Genomic DNA, 15,752 nt, shown 5'->3' with positions numbered 1-15,752 from the left:
TCCATTCTCGCCACATGACCATACCAGCACAGTCGTCTCTCTTGCACACCACATCATATCTGATGTGTGTCCTCTTAATGTAGTCCTTGGGGAGATTCAGTGGGAGTGACTTGCCTGGCCCTTGGAAATCATAAGCATCATTGTTTAACGCCCGTTTTTCATGCTGGCATGGGTTGGACGGTTTGACTGGGGACTGGCAAGCCAGGAGGCTGCACCAGGCTGCAATCTGATCTGGCAGAGTTTCTACAGCTTGATGCCCTTCCTAATGACAGCCACCCAGAGTGTAGTGGGTGCTTTTTTTACTCAGAGTGTAATGGGAGCCAGTTAGGTGGCACTGGCATTGGCCAGACTGGAGCAATGTGAAATAAAGTATCTTGCTCAAGGACAGGTCATCATCATCATCATCATCGTCATTGTTGTTTAACATCTGGTTTCCATGCTGGCATGGGTTGGATGGTTTGACTGAGAACTGGTGAGCCAGAAGGCTGCACTAGGCTCAATCTGATCTCAAAACTATTCATCAAAAATTTAAAATTCATGATTGTGAGACCCAACACTTGAAAGGAGCTCAGCCACTTTGCCTCCATGAGACCCGTTCAAAAGGAGCTTGGCCACCTCACCTCCACAAGGCTCAACACTCAATAGGAACTCGGCCATCTTGCCTCCATGAGGCCCGTTCAAAAGGAGCTTGGCCACCTCACCTCCACAAGGCCCAACACTCAATAGGAACTCGGCCATCTTGCCTCCATGAGGCCCGTTCAAAAGGAGCTTGGCCACCTCACCTCCACAAGGCCCAACACTCAATAAGAACTCGGCCATCTTGCCTCCATGAGGCCTGTTCAAAAGGAGCTTGGCCACCTCACCTCCACAAGGCCCAACACTCAATAGGAACTCGGCCATCTTGCCTCCATGAGGCCCGTTCAAAAGGAGCTTGGCCACCTCACCTCCACAAGGCCCAACACTCAATAGGAACTCAGCCATTTGCCTCCATCAGGCCCAATGTTCAATGTTGATTTTAATAATCATTATAATAACAAACACTGCTTAATGTGTATTTCCCAGGTTGGAATCGGCTGGACAGTTTGGCAAGATCCATTGAACCAGAGGGCTGCACCAAGCTCCAGTGTCCATTTTGGCAAGGTTTCTATGGCTGGGTGTCTTTCCTAATGCCAAACACTTTACAGTGTGGACTGGGTATTTGTTTGTTTTTGTGACACTGGCAGAAGTGAGGTCACTTGTGAGGCAAGACCTCTTAACAGAGTGTGTGGTATAGAGGGGGTGACTTTGTACCAGGTGTTGAGAGAAAGTATAATAGAGGGACAAGAACAGGGGTCTTGTTGAAGAGGAGATACATGGCTACCCCAGCAGGAAAGGGGAAAAGGGTGGAGATGAGGTGTTGGGGTGTACCCTTAAGGTACAAGAAAGTGATTAAAGAGAGAATAGGGACAGAGAATCAAGGTTTGGTAGGTTTGTGTGAAAGGAGAGTGACAGCTGGTTAGGGATGGGGTGGTTCTGTTTGTGGAGAAAGTAAAAAGAAAATAGGGGTGGGTCAAGCAAGAGCAGGATGAGGCAGAGGGGATGAAATACATAAGAAATGTTTGAAATTTAATAAAGCAGCTTCTTACCTTGTGTTTCAATGGAAGAATTTGGTTCTACGTTTCTTTTGGTTCCACATTTCTTTGCAACTTTCAGAGATATTAGATGTGATGCATCATCATCATCATCATCATTTAACGTCTGTTTTCCCTGCTGGCATGGGTTGGATAGTCTGACAGGAGATGGCAAGGCTGGAGTGCTGCACTAGGCTCAATTCATCTGTTTTGGCACGGTTTCTACGACTGGGTGCCTTTCCTAATGCCAGTATTTTACAGAGTGGACTGGGTACTTTTTACATGGAACCAGCAAGTCATAATGTAGAAATTCTTAATTGATTCACAAGTATGATTATCCAAAAGTCCAACATGGAAATGGTTCTTGCTTAAATATAAAATTTAAACTACTCGCATTCGTAGTGTAGAAAGAAAAGCAAAAAAAAACAAGGATAGTCTCACCTCAAAGACAAACTCAGAACAGCGTATTCAGCTTTGCTTCACAAGGATCATCAAAACTTGTTGGCCATACATGCACATGTACACTACCCCAACCTCTAGCCAGAAACTACTCTCCCTCAGAGATCCTTTCCACATGCCTGTTCCCCTCAATATCCTGATGAAGAAAGAGACCATTCAAATGCCCTGCTTCTTGATGTGATGTCACTTCCCCTTGCTTCTGGTCTCAAAGTCACCCCTTCTCCATTGCTTCAGGTCCCAAAGTCACCCCTCCTCCCTTGCTTCCAGTCCCAAAGCTACCCCTCCTCCCTTGCTTCTGGTCCCAAAGTCACCCTTCCTCCTTTGCTTCTTGTTCCAAAATCTCCATTCCTCCACAGGTAAACTGGTAGACAATATTGATGCAATTTTCAACAATCCCCCGAAAGTGGCTAAATTTTCCGATGTCTTTGTAAGATTTATGATATTCCAAAATGGTCAAATTCTTCAAGTTGGATATCCAATTGTTATTGCATTGTAAATGAACCTCAGTTGTGAAGAATTAGGAACTTCACTTAGTATTCACCAAAAAGAGTTTGAGTTTTGCATATTCAGAATTTGAATTCCTGATTTTGTAAATACCAAAACTGTTTTGAAACTGATTTAGAAGCTTGACACACTCTCACAGACTCCACTACTGATTCTGGTCCTTGTTCTTTCTGCTTTGGAATTTGTACCACACATTACTCCATGTAATGTTTCTGCTTCTTTTCATTTGAGTTGCAAACAACTAGAGCAGTGATTAAAAGCTCTAGGTGTTAGCAAGAAGAGAAATAATCAGCTAATTTGGTTCTAATTTCAGAGGTGTTGCCAAATATAGAAATAGGCTGGATGGTCATGGACAGAACTCTTGATCATAAATGTCATCAATCAAGACTGGCTTGATGCTAAACAAAAACATCAACTAGAAAGATTACAGGAAGATTTTTCTTTAGAATAGTGAAAAATAAAAGGACAGGCTGACATCTAGGTTTCTAGTTTAGTGTTACATAATCTGGTGTTCAAACCCTGTTGGTGTTGGTTGTGTTGAGCCAACCTTCCTGGGACAAAGTGTCATCACCAACATCATTTAACATCCAGGTTCCCTAATGACATGGATAAAAGAGTTTGATGGGATTCGGCAGGTCCAAGGATGGTATCATATTCCACTCCAGTGTCTGCTTCAACATGGTTTCTACAGCTGGATGCCCTTCCCCATCACCAACTGCTTGACAAATTGTACTGGATGTGGCACCAGCACTAGTGAGGTAGCCATGCAGCTAGCAGGGCTATGAACCCTGAAGAAGGTGGCTTTATGCTACAAAATGGGAGCAAGATGGGTGAGAAGGGTCCAGAACAGAATTGGTTTACTATTACAGAAGAGTTACTTACATCACAGAAAAACTTGAACCCTGTTGGTTATGACAATGGGGGTTCCAGTTGATCTGATCAACAGCCTGCTAGTGAAATCAACATGCAAGTGACTGAGTACTCCACAGACTCAGCTACCCATAACACAGTTCTCAAAGAGATTCAGCATGACTAGAGTGTGAAAGGCTGGCCCTCTTGAAATACAGGTACAACTCATTTTTGCCATCTGTGTAGATTGCAGAAACATAAAATAAAGTGTCTTGCTCAAGGACACAACATGTTGAAAACTGAACTCACAACTTCATGACTGTAGGCCAGATACCTTAACCACAGAGTGACGTGCTTTCAAAATAGGGTGGAAACGATGAGGGTGGAGATGATAAAAGGCAGCCAACAGCAGGAACCTCAACATTTATAAAAGCCACCCTGTGAGAAAGGTCTATATATAAACCCTGGTTTTTATGAATAAAGAAGCAATGTTAAATATTTTTATATTTTATTTTATTACAAAAATTGTATTAATTTCAACAAAATGTACAAAATAATAGCCAAATTCTATAAAAATAGAAAAAAATATATTTTCATACTTTCAGTACATATGTGTTTATATATCAATGAACAGAATAGTTAACAAAGGGTACCTTGGCATGTGTTTGCAAGTGTCTGTATAGGGGTATGTATGTGTGTGCATGAATATAATTAAATTTCTAAACAAATAAGTGGGTAAAATATACAAAAAAAGCAAAAATAAGAAATTTCAACTACATATATACATCTATATATATACATTTACACACACAAATATACATGCATACACATTTTTATACATATACATATATATATATGTATATATACATATACGTATATATACATATACGTATATATACATATACGTATATATACGTATACGTATATATACGTATATATACATATACGTATACGTATATATACGTATACGTATATATACGTATATATACATATACGTATATATACATATATATACATATACGTATATATACGTATATATACATATATGTATATATACATATACATATATACATATACGTATATATACGTATATATACATATACGTATATATACATATATATATACGTATATATACATATACGTATATATACATATACGTATATATACATATACGTATATATACATATATATATACGTATATATACATATACGTATATATATATACGTATATATATATATACGTATATATATATATACGTATATATACATATATATACGTATATATACATATACGTATATATATATACGTATATATATATATACGTATATATATATATACGTATATATACATATATATATACGTATATACATACATATATATACATATATATATACGTATATACATACATATATATACATATATATATATACATATATATACATATATATATACGTATATACATACGTATATATACATATATATATACGTATATACATACGTATATATACATATATATATATATATATATACATATATATATATTATATATACATATATATATATACACACACACATGTATTAAACTATACCACATGAATGTAATTTTCACCACGAAAAATTTCAAAGGCAATGGTTTTATTATTATTATCATTATTATACATATTAAAGAAAGTAGTTATTGGATTAATCTATGGCTAACTTTTAAATTCATTTGGCTTCATGCTTCAGGCAGGACTTAACTCATAGACGTTGATTGTATTTGTTTTAGAATCATCAATAATTTGGTGCCTGAACAAACAGCTTCTGGGTATTTTTTCATCCAACACCAAATTAGGATATAAGGCAACTGATGGTCCAAAAACATTTGATTTGGCATTTTGGAGACAACTGTTCTAATCCTTTGCCTGAGATGTTTCTATTAAAATACATTTTTTTTTTTGTTTCAATTAACTTTGAAAATAATAAAGAATTTAGTGAACCAAGTTTGTCATAATGAAGGAAGGTTTTAATTATTTGGTTAATTATAAAAGGTTGTCTCTCACAGAATGAGGGTCAGTGCCAAGCAGTTTGATATCAAAAGACTTAACTTTGAGATTATACCAATGGCATATTCAGCAATTTTAGGGGGATCCAGCCATCAGAGAAAACAAAGTCTATCATAAATAAAGACTAATTAAGAAGAGAACTGTTGATGATGCCACATAAACACTGATGTTGGTACCACATAAACAGCACACCCTGTCCACTCTGTAATGTGGTTGGTGATAGGAAGGGCATACAGTTGGAGAAACCATGTCAAAACAGCCAATGAAACCTGGTGTGGCTCCTGGCCTTGACAGTCAAACTTTTCAACTCATGATGGCATGGAAAATGGGCATTAAATGATGATGGAGGGCGAGTAATTTCATAATAAGAGAAGGTCAGAGATAGAAGTGAATGCAGTGATGATGAACAGGAGTTGTCCAAAATAAGTTTGTGGTGACAGTATTAAGGTTTACGAACAGCAATAATTCTTGATCTGTTTTTTGGGAGCCAGGGCAACAAAGGGGAATTGATTACTGTAACCTCCTACTACCAGAAATTAACTTTTTTGCATGAAAAACAGAAATGAAAACAGCCAATTCTAGTTAACAGAGATGGACCAATTCTGGTGCTTAGCAATGTTTGTTCACACACTGATACAAAAAAAATTATCAGAGCATCGTTACAGAAAATTTTCTGCACTAATCAACTAACTGCCATCTTTGAACTGAAGACGTATAATAAAAGATTTGTGAATCCCAAAGTATTTGAGCAGTTCAGAGACCCTAAAGACAAACAGTTTACATCTTTTTAAGTACAAATATCTAATTTAACATCAAAATGGCAAAAAAAGACAAGAAAAACCAAACATAATGGAGCCTATTTTAAAAAATAAATTTGTTTAATCCAATTTATATTTTTCTTTAAAAATAAATTTCATGTGGTACATGGAAATACGATTTCATGTGGTACATCCCAATGTGTGTTCATGTGTTATAATTCGCTAGTGATTATCGTTTCAATAAATTGCAAATCAATATTCAATAAGTTTGCTCTGTGATTAAGACAATATACATTCAATATATTTTTGATAGACTTAAAATTTCGCTACAATTGAAAAAATAATTCTTTTGAAAATATTTTTCTGTACAAATTCAAAAAAGAACAAAGAAAGAAAACATGTTTTACCATTAAAAATTAAATTAAACCACCAAAAAAGCATATACATCGACAAATATGTGCAGTTTGGTGATTTGTTACAACATTGTAAAGAGCGTAATAAAAAGAAGGCAGAGTTCATATTGGTGACTCTTAGAAAAAAAAAAAGTAACATGGAAATAGTTTATGTATGAATGGTTCAAATCCAGAAGTCTCAAAACTAAAAATTGGAGATTTCATCAAATGAAGCCATGAGGAATACAAACACAGACAATTTAGCAGGAAAAAGAAAAACCAAATTTTCCATGTTGGTCTATTTGTTACCATGATAGTAATGATATCTACTGTGTTTGTTTCAAATAATCTTGATAAATCAGGAAAGGTTTAATAAAATTTGTCATTGTTAATCTATGTTTGGAATGTGAATTAACATGAAATTTTTATGGGAAGTTTTAATTTAGATCACAAGAGCTCTCGGGCAGATCAGTACCCAAAGAAAGTTAAAATGTGCAAATCCATGTGTGTGTGTGTGTGTTTTGCAAGTTAGCATCTGATTCTAAAATATACAGAGAATAATTTTGCAATACATTAGATTAATTACAATAATCCTAATCATTTAGATGATCCTGTCTATGTCTTTGTGCCCCCTCACCAACCTCATAGCTTCACAATACCATATAAACAAAGAAAAAAATAATCCAATGAATGGAATTTTCTTCTTAAACTGAAATAAGATTTTTTTTTTTCTATCAAAACAAAGTAATTATCAAATCTATGAAATGTAAGAACAATGTAAAATGCAGGAAGAATTTCTTTTTTTAATTTTCTACAGACCCAAGACTGACTAAATTTATTAATCTGATGAGACTGAAATATTACTCCAAAGTTATATATACATATGGAATTATATATATATATATATAAAGCATCAAAGAATGGTTAAAAAGATGAAAATAAAACATCTCCAGAAAGTGTGTGTGTGTGCGTGTGTGTGTATATATATATATATATATATATATATATATATATATATATATATATATTATATATATATATATATATATATATATATATATATATATATATATATATATATATATATATAAATGCATGTGTGTGTTATTTAATGACAGTTCTGACTATTAGTTTCATAGGTGCAGAACATTAGATAGACGTATCCTATGCTTACCAATGTGGAACCGAGTCGGACTTATTAAATACATAGAACTCTAAAACCAAATGCACTGAATGCCACACACACACACACATATGAATATCCACAATAGAATTGTTATTCTCTGATTACAAATAATTCTTTTGAGGTAGGCATACCAAGTACACTGTACACGCACACTATACATGTGTGTGTGTGTAAATATATAAAAGTATGATTTGAATGTATATAAGCTAACACACACACACGATTTCCACATATTTTATGTATACACAATTTTATCCACACAAATCACATACTCACACACACAGATATGAAAGTGCCTCACATATTTAAAATTACAGGTTTTTTATTTTTGGTTTTTACAAAAGATTACTAAATCAATGGGAAAATAATATATTCTCTCCTTTGTTTACCATTTCTATTTACTTGTGTGTATGTGGATGTGTGTATTAAAGTTGAAGGACATTATTAAATGTTTCAAGATGTCCGCAACATGTAGCGTTGTAGGAACATAGTAAGGAGAAGGCAGAAGATGGTGATCGTACACTTGATGATGTTTGCTGTGTTGAACTGAGGGCAGTAAGGACACTGGAAGGAACCACACACATAACAAATATTCAGTTGGAACAGGTTGTTGGTGATGTACAAAGTTGTTCGGTAAAGCCCTGAAAAGAGAAAAACAAATTCGGAAATAGATTCTCTATTTACGTATTTCGTTTTTGGATTTGGTTTGCAAGAATCTTTATATGAGTTCCTGTGTTGAAGAATGTTCTGTTGTGTCTGGGGGAAAAGTCATCTTGAAAAGGTTGCAAGAAGCAACGAAAATTTTAGGAGCACCATCCAAGCGTGATCGTTGCCAGAGTATCCAACTGGTTTCCGTGCCGGTGGCATGTGTAAAAAGATTTGAGCAAGGTCATTGCCAGTACCGCCTGACTGGCCCCCCTGCCGTGGCACATAAAAGGGCACCATTCGAGCGTGATCATTACCAACGTCGCCTTACTGGCACCTGTGCCAGTGGCATGTGTAAAAAGATTCGAGCGAGGTCGTTGCCAGTACTGCCTGACTGGCCCCTGTACCCGTAGCACGTAAAAAGCACCCACTACACTCTCAGAGTGGTTGGCGTTAGGAAGGGCATCCAGCTGTAGAAACTCTGCCAGATCAAGATTGGAGCCTGGTGCAGCCATCTGGTTTGCCAGTCCTCAGTCAAATCGTCCAACCCATGCTAGTAAGGAAAGTGGATGTTAAACGATGATGATGATGATGATGATAAGAGCTGGCATTCCAGCACCCTTAATTATAATTTTATAATTATATACTTCAAAATATATAACATATCAGTGCACACCTTCCTATGTCATGTATGCCAGAAGGTCTGCAAATCTAACAGAGGCCTCAAAAGACATTTTAAGATCCACAAAGATCAGAACTTAACTGCATCTCATGGTGGTCCAAATCGGATGTGCAATCTATGTGGGTGTCTTTTCAGAACATTGTCTGGTTTAGAAAGCCCCATCAGACACCAAGATAGATCTAAGAGTTGGTCAGACTTTGCATAAGGATTAGACAGTCACCATAACAAAGAAATAGGGATTGGGAATCCTGGCAGGTATCTTCTTAGCACTCTGATACAATCCAGATCTGGCTACCCACACTGAATGATAGAACAACTACAGTGTACTTCACTTGACAGGTAAATCCTCAGTTTGTTTCATTGGATTTCATACAGCAGACAGAGTATATCATCATCTGAAAAAGATTTTCTAACCAGAAAGGATATGGCCTGGGCAGCCTGTAATGATATGCATAAGATCTGGTCATCAAATCTAAGTAGAGATTTCAAACTTAAAATCTTCAAAGCCACAGTCGAACCAATTCTACTATATGGCTCAGAAACCTGGACGTTATCAAAGAAGCTTGAGAGGTGATTGGATGGAACTTATACTCACCTGCTTATGAGAGTTCAAAATCTCTGTGGAAGCGTCATCCAACCAAAGTACAAATAAATGAGAAATTACCACCTGTATCATCTCTTGTGAAAGGTAGAAGAGTCCAGTTTGCTGGACATTGTTGTAGAGCTGAAAACGAGGTAATTTCTACTCTTCTCCTCTGGAAGTCATCTGCTCATGATACCAGAGGGTGCACACTCTCCTACCCTGATGTAATCTCCAGGGATACAGGCATCCAGCAACAGGACATCAGCAATGCTATGATGGACCGTGAGGTCTGGCATAACATAGTAAATTCCATTGTCTTAACCACGGTCGAACAATGATGATGATGATGATGATAGAGTATAAAATATCAAGACATCATAAAGAAGAATGGGGCATTAGACATCTTCAAAATTTGCTTATAAAAGCATTATTCTCATCAAATTGCAACTTGACATGTATTATTACTGGATAAGTATTCTAGTGCTTTTGGACATAGCAGATGTAGAATTAGTTGATGGACACTGAAATCAGTTGCAGTCCAGGGTGTTTTGTTTGATGCCCGAAAAATCTGCTGAGTTACCATTTTGAGAGGTTAATAGTAAGAAATTAGTGGGAATCAAAGTGTCTGACAACGAAACAGCTGTAAAGACAATTGCTGTAACAATACATTCGTAACCAAAGAGATATGGAAAAAAATAATCATCATCATCTTCATTTAGCATCTGCTTTCCATGCTGGCATGGGTTACATGGTTTGACTGAAAATTGTTAAGCCAGGGAGCTGCACCAGGTTCCAATCTGATTTGATATGGTTTCTACAGCTGGATGCCCTTCCTAATGCCAACCACTCCAAGAATGTAGTGGGTGTTTTCTGTGTGCCACTGGCACAGGTGCCATAAACCTGACACAAGCATTGGAGTGAAAAACAAAAGAGATGATGATGATGATGATGATGACATTGGTTTTAAATTTTGGCACAGCGCCAGCAATTTTGAGAGAGGGGATAATTCGATTACATCGAACCCCAGTGTTCAACTGGTACTTAATTTGTCAACCCCAAAAGGATGAAAAACAAAGTCAAACCTGGTAGCATTTGAACTCAGAAAATAAAGTTGGAAGAATTGTTGGTAAGTATTTTTTTCCAGCATGGTAACAATTCTGCCAGCTCATACCTTGACGATAATGATGACGGACGACAATAATGACGATGGACACAAAGATGATGATGACAGAGATGAAGACGGATGACTGATGATGGTATTAATGACAATGATAATGATGATAATGATAATGACGATGATGACGATGATGATGATAATGATGATAACGATGATGATAATAATGATGATAATGATATGACGACGATGATGGTTTTACCTGGTTCATAGTAGTCATAGACACGAATCCTGTGCTGTATGGTAGCATTAGCAACAGGGTACCAACGATTGGCTCGGAAGTCTACACAAGAGGAGCTCTGGTCAAGCTGCAAAACAGGAAAGAAAAGGTTTGTTAAATGAATGGTCTCAGCCTTTGTTGTCTCATTCACATCATGCTTTAATCTTGTAGTTTCCCAATAATTGAGGAGTGTAAAATACAGAGTGAGGGTTCAAATCTATTTAAGTTTAGTATTATTGTAGTTATGGAGAAAACAAAAAAACAAAAACACACTCTTCACTATAAAGCAGAGTGTCTGGGTTCAAACCCAAACTTCGTATCTTATTTGTTTCAGTCATTAGATTGTGGCCATGCTGGGACACCATTTTCAAAGAATTTTTTAGCCAAACAAATTGACACCAATGTTTACTTTTTGTAAGCCGTTATTCTATTAATTGCTTTTGCCAAACTGCTAAGTTATGGGGACACACCAGCACTGGTAGGAGATAAACACAAAGATACACACACACACATAACAGGCTTCTTTCAGTTTCTGTCTACCAAGTCCACTCACAAGGATTTGGTTAGCTTGAATCTATAATAGAACACACTTGCCCAAGGTGTTATGGGGTGAGACTGAATCTGGAACCAGATGGTTGGGAAATAAACTTCTCACCACATAGTCAGGCCTGATCCTATATAACTATCCTTTTTTCTTTCTTTTAATCTGGAGTTCCCTAAGTCATGAATATATTCATTAAAGACAACATCTCATGGTTTCATGGGACCAAACCATTTTATTGTCCCTGTTTTCATCATCATTATTTAACGTCTGCTTTCCATGCTAGCATGGGTTGGACGATTTGTCTGATCTGGCAGAGTTTCTGCAGCTGGATGCCCTTCCTAACACCAACCACTCCGAGAGTGTAGTGGGTGCTTTTACATGCCACTGGTACGAGGGTCAGTTTGGTGGTACTGGCAATGGCCACACCCAAATGCTGCTTTTTATGTGGCACCTGCACAGGACCCAGTCCAACAGCACTGGCGACGACCTCGCTCGAATGTCTCACGTGCCACCAGCACAAGTGCTAGTAAGGTGACGTGGTAGCGATCACGCTCAAATGGTGTGTTTAACATGCCATCGGCAAGAAAGCCAGCTTGTTGCTCTGGCAACGATCTCACTCATATGGTACTCTTAAGCACTCCACTAGCAACGGATGCCAGTCACCGAGTTTGATTTCGACTTTGATTTCACTTGCCTCAACTGGTCTTCGCAAAAAGAATAGTTTTTGTGATTCGGCAGTTTTCCCAACTCTTTCCTTACCATTATTGCTAGTTCCACACTGTGCATGAAACCTGAAGCATCTTTCTGATAACAGAGAGAACAGAAATAAAAAATTTTAAAACTCTTATCTTACCGAATCGAAGTAGTATACAATTTTACGATTGTAACTTTCTGCTCGTATAAGGTTTGGTACAACACCGCTTTGTACGTATTGTCTAAGGGTTGAGTTTAATATCACATATCCAGTAGGAATGTCAACTTCCAAAACGGACATCCCTGAAACCAATGACCAGGTTGTAAATTTCCAGCTGCAAAAGAATTTTTCTTTTAATTAAACCATGAATAATTGGGTGTTTGTGCATATTTTTGGTGGAATTCTTTGAAATTTTTCAGTAAAGAAGCTACTCCATTTTTTGTATTTGGTTTGTAAGATTTTTTATGTGAATTTGTGTTGAAGCAACTTTTGTTGTATCTAGGGAGGGTCACAACACCAATAAACACAATCACTGGTTCAAAATCACTTCCTTATTGTTAGTCAGTTGGTTGACTAACAATAAAGTGATAATGAGCCAGTGCATGTGTTATCATCATTGGTGTAATGACCCTCCCAAGACACAAGAAGCTACTTTCTAACTCAGAAACCGAATGTCATAACTGGAAGTGAGATAACAACAGCTAAGTGATATATGCTGCATTTTAGAAAAGCCTTGCATATTTTCATTGTTCCACTTAGGAATGGATTCGTAAAATGTATGTCTCCATCTATCTACAGCAAGACACCTATACCTGTCCCCACTATACCTTAAATCTCTCAACTGGCACAAAGCCACAGCTCCTCAATATTACTCCCCTCATTCCCAGTTGGGGGGGGGGGGTCTTGCAAGGTACTCGGTGACGCTGTTGGTGCTGGTGCCACAAACAAAGCACTGGTGTGGGTGCCTCATATAAAGCACTGGCCCCCTCATAAAAAACACTGAAATGGTTGGCAATAGGAGGGGCATCCAGCCATAGAAACCAAGTCAAAACAGATAACTGGAGCCTGGTGGAGCCCTCCAGCCTTGCCAGCTCCTGTCAAACCATCAAACCTATACCAGCATGGAAAATAGATGTTAAATGATGATGATGGGTGTTTCTTTGACTGGAAGAAGGAGAATAGGAGAGGGCGGTCCCTTTATGTGGGGTATCAAGAATAGGAGATAGTCCCTTTATGTGGGGTATCAAGAATAGGAGAGGGTGGTCCCTTTATGTGGGGTATCAAGAATAAGAGAAGGCAGTCCCTTTATGTGGGGCATCAAGAATAGGAGAGGGTGGTCCCTTTATGTGGGGTATCAAGAATAGGAGAGGGTGGTTCCTTTATGTGGGGTATCAAGAATAGGAGAGGGTGGTCCTTTATATGGGGTACAAAGAATGGGGGAGGGTGGTCCCTTTATGTGGGGTATCAAGACAAAGTATAATAGAAGGGATTGGAACAGGTTTGGTGTTGTGGAGAAAATTCATGGCCACCCCACACTTCATCACATTGTTGGGTGGCAGTGCTTGAGAGAGATGGCAGAAAGGCAAGCAAGATGCATGGTGGCCAACTAGACTCAAAGTAACATACACAAACTAGAAAGAGATAAAATACAGTAGTCGCAAGGTGTCCACTGAGGTTACAATAGGTACCAGTTAGCCCGAGTCTTTTTCAGGACTTCAGACTCATGCATAATGCTGCTAAAAATCTCACGGCAGAGATAAGCAAAATGGTTAACAACTTCAACATTGTTACCCACAACAGAGACCGATGAAGCGGAATCCTTCAAGAAGCCAACAAAAGACTGAATCTTTTTGTCTTGATCCAGGAGACTCTAAAGCCTAATGGTTCTGTTTGGTCAGTGAAAGGAAAGGGCCTCTTAAAATACCCAGAGACTCAGCAAAAATTGATATACCGTAAGTAAAATCTCAGTCTGTAATCCTAGTTTCAGAAACTGAGATGTGTCCAGTTACTTGTAGGATTTAGGGGTTCCAGTTCAGATTGTTTGGTCTTGTGGCATGATGTTCCAAGTTAGACTCTGCTTACCGTGTTCTCTCTTCACTGAGGATCCAGCTGGGTTGAAGGCTCATATGAGTCGACCTTATGCTCCATGGCCACAACAGATGTGGAAATATCTCATGGCAGTGGGGATTGACAGGGACTCTGCTTGACGGGTTAACTGGAAGGACCCAGGAGGAATATACTGAGAAATGGAGAATGCAGCAATGACACACACACCCTCCTCACATGGCTTGATGAAGTGAGTGAGGAACATGATTAGAGACAGAGAATGGATGAAAGGATTAATATAATGAAGAGTAAGAGATGGTAAACTGGGAAGTGAGGGAAACAGTGAAAAATAAATGGTAAATATCACTGACCTTACACAGATCTTCATGTCCATGATGGAATCATTTCGACCAGTGAACTTTAATTGGGCAATCTTTATATCATATATGTCACTTTCTGGGCTCTGCTTCAGCTGATGTAAGTACTCTACATTAACTGTACTGGTCAGCTATTTAAAGAGATCATCATTAGAATTTGTGTAAAATATTAGTTTTTTTTGTTTTTTGTTTATATCTGCCAATGGATGGGTTCAGACAGCAATGACTGAAAAACACACACACACAACAGACTTCTAGTTTCTGACTACCAAATCCACTCACAAGGATATAGTAGAAGACATTTGCTCAATCTGCCATGTAGTAGGACTGAATTCGGAACCGTGTGTATAAGAAGCTAACTTCTCATTTCTTTACTGCCCACAAGGGGCTAAACATAGAGGGGACATCTAGGACTGACAAAGGGATTAAATCGATTATATCGACCCCAGTGCGTAACTGGTATTTATTTAATTGACCCTGAAAGGATGAAAAGCAAAGTTGACCTCGGCGGAATTTGAACTCAGAACGTAACGGCAGACAAAATACCGCTAAGCATTTCGCCCAGTGTACTAACGATTCTAACTTCTTACCACACAACTATGCCTGCAACTATACCATTCCTGTTTCAAGATCACACTACAAAAGTCCAGGGTCCAACTTCTACCCCACCACCTTTAAATCAGATCAATTCAAGTCCCATCGTGTCTTTTATTCAAGATTCTAGTTGCTATTTACTCCCTCAAATTGGGGTTTATGTCTATCATTACACACCATCCACACTGGCAAAAAAGAAAGAAAGAAAATAAAAATATTTTATTTGAATATTTTTCTCATTTCCACAGAACTGATATTTAAAAAGAGAGGGAGAAACAGAGACAGATAGATCAATCGAGATTGATAGAGAGAGAGAAAAATAGAGATAGAATGATAGAGATAGAAAGATAGATATATATATAAAAATTTATCAAAGGACATACTAAATA

The 15,752-nt window shown here is 37.7% G+C and overlaps 1 protein-coding gene across 2 annotated transcripts in view; it reads right to left on the bottom strand.

Annotated features, from left to right (window-relative positions):
* Positions 1-7,574: 7,574 nt before the first annotated feature.
* The window catches only part of LOC115217895 (C3 and PZP-like alpha-2-macroglobulin domain-containing protein 8), an 80,208-nt gene continuing 72,030 nt past the window's right edge, over positions 7,575-15,752 (bottom strand). The window contains exons 34-38 of one of the 2 annotated variants that reach the window (XM_036503713.1): positions 14,764-14,900; positions 12,506-12,680; positions 11,091-11,196; positions 8,231-8,445; positions 7,575-7,594 (exon numbers count right to left, since the gene is read on the bottom strand). In XM_036503713.1, coding sequence (XP_036359606.1) covers positions 8,258-8,445; positions 11,091-11,196; positions 12,506-12,680; positions 14,764-14,900 — 606 coding nt within the window. In that variant the 3' untranslated portion in view covers positions 7,575-7,594; positions 8,231-8,257. Of the gene's footprint in view, positions 7,595-8,129; positions 8,446-11,090; positions 11,197-12,505; positions 12,681-14,763; positions 14,901-15,752 lie in introns of those variants that run through there. The other variant, XM_029787617.2, reaches the window with a different exon arrangement.

This window comes from Octopus sinensis, linkage group LG1, assembly GCF_006345805.1.
Source record: "Octopus sinensis linkage group LG1, ASM634580v1, whole genome shotgun sequence".
Lineage (NCBI taxonomy): Eukaryota > Metazoa > Mollusca > Cephalopoda > Octopoda > Octopodidae > Octopus > Octopus sinensis.
The sequence above is the reverse complement of the archived record's forward strand: the minus strand, read 5'-3'. Positions and strand labels throughout refer to the sequence as shown.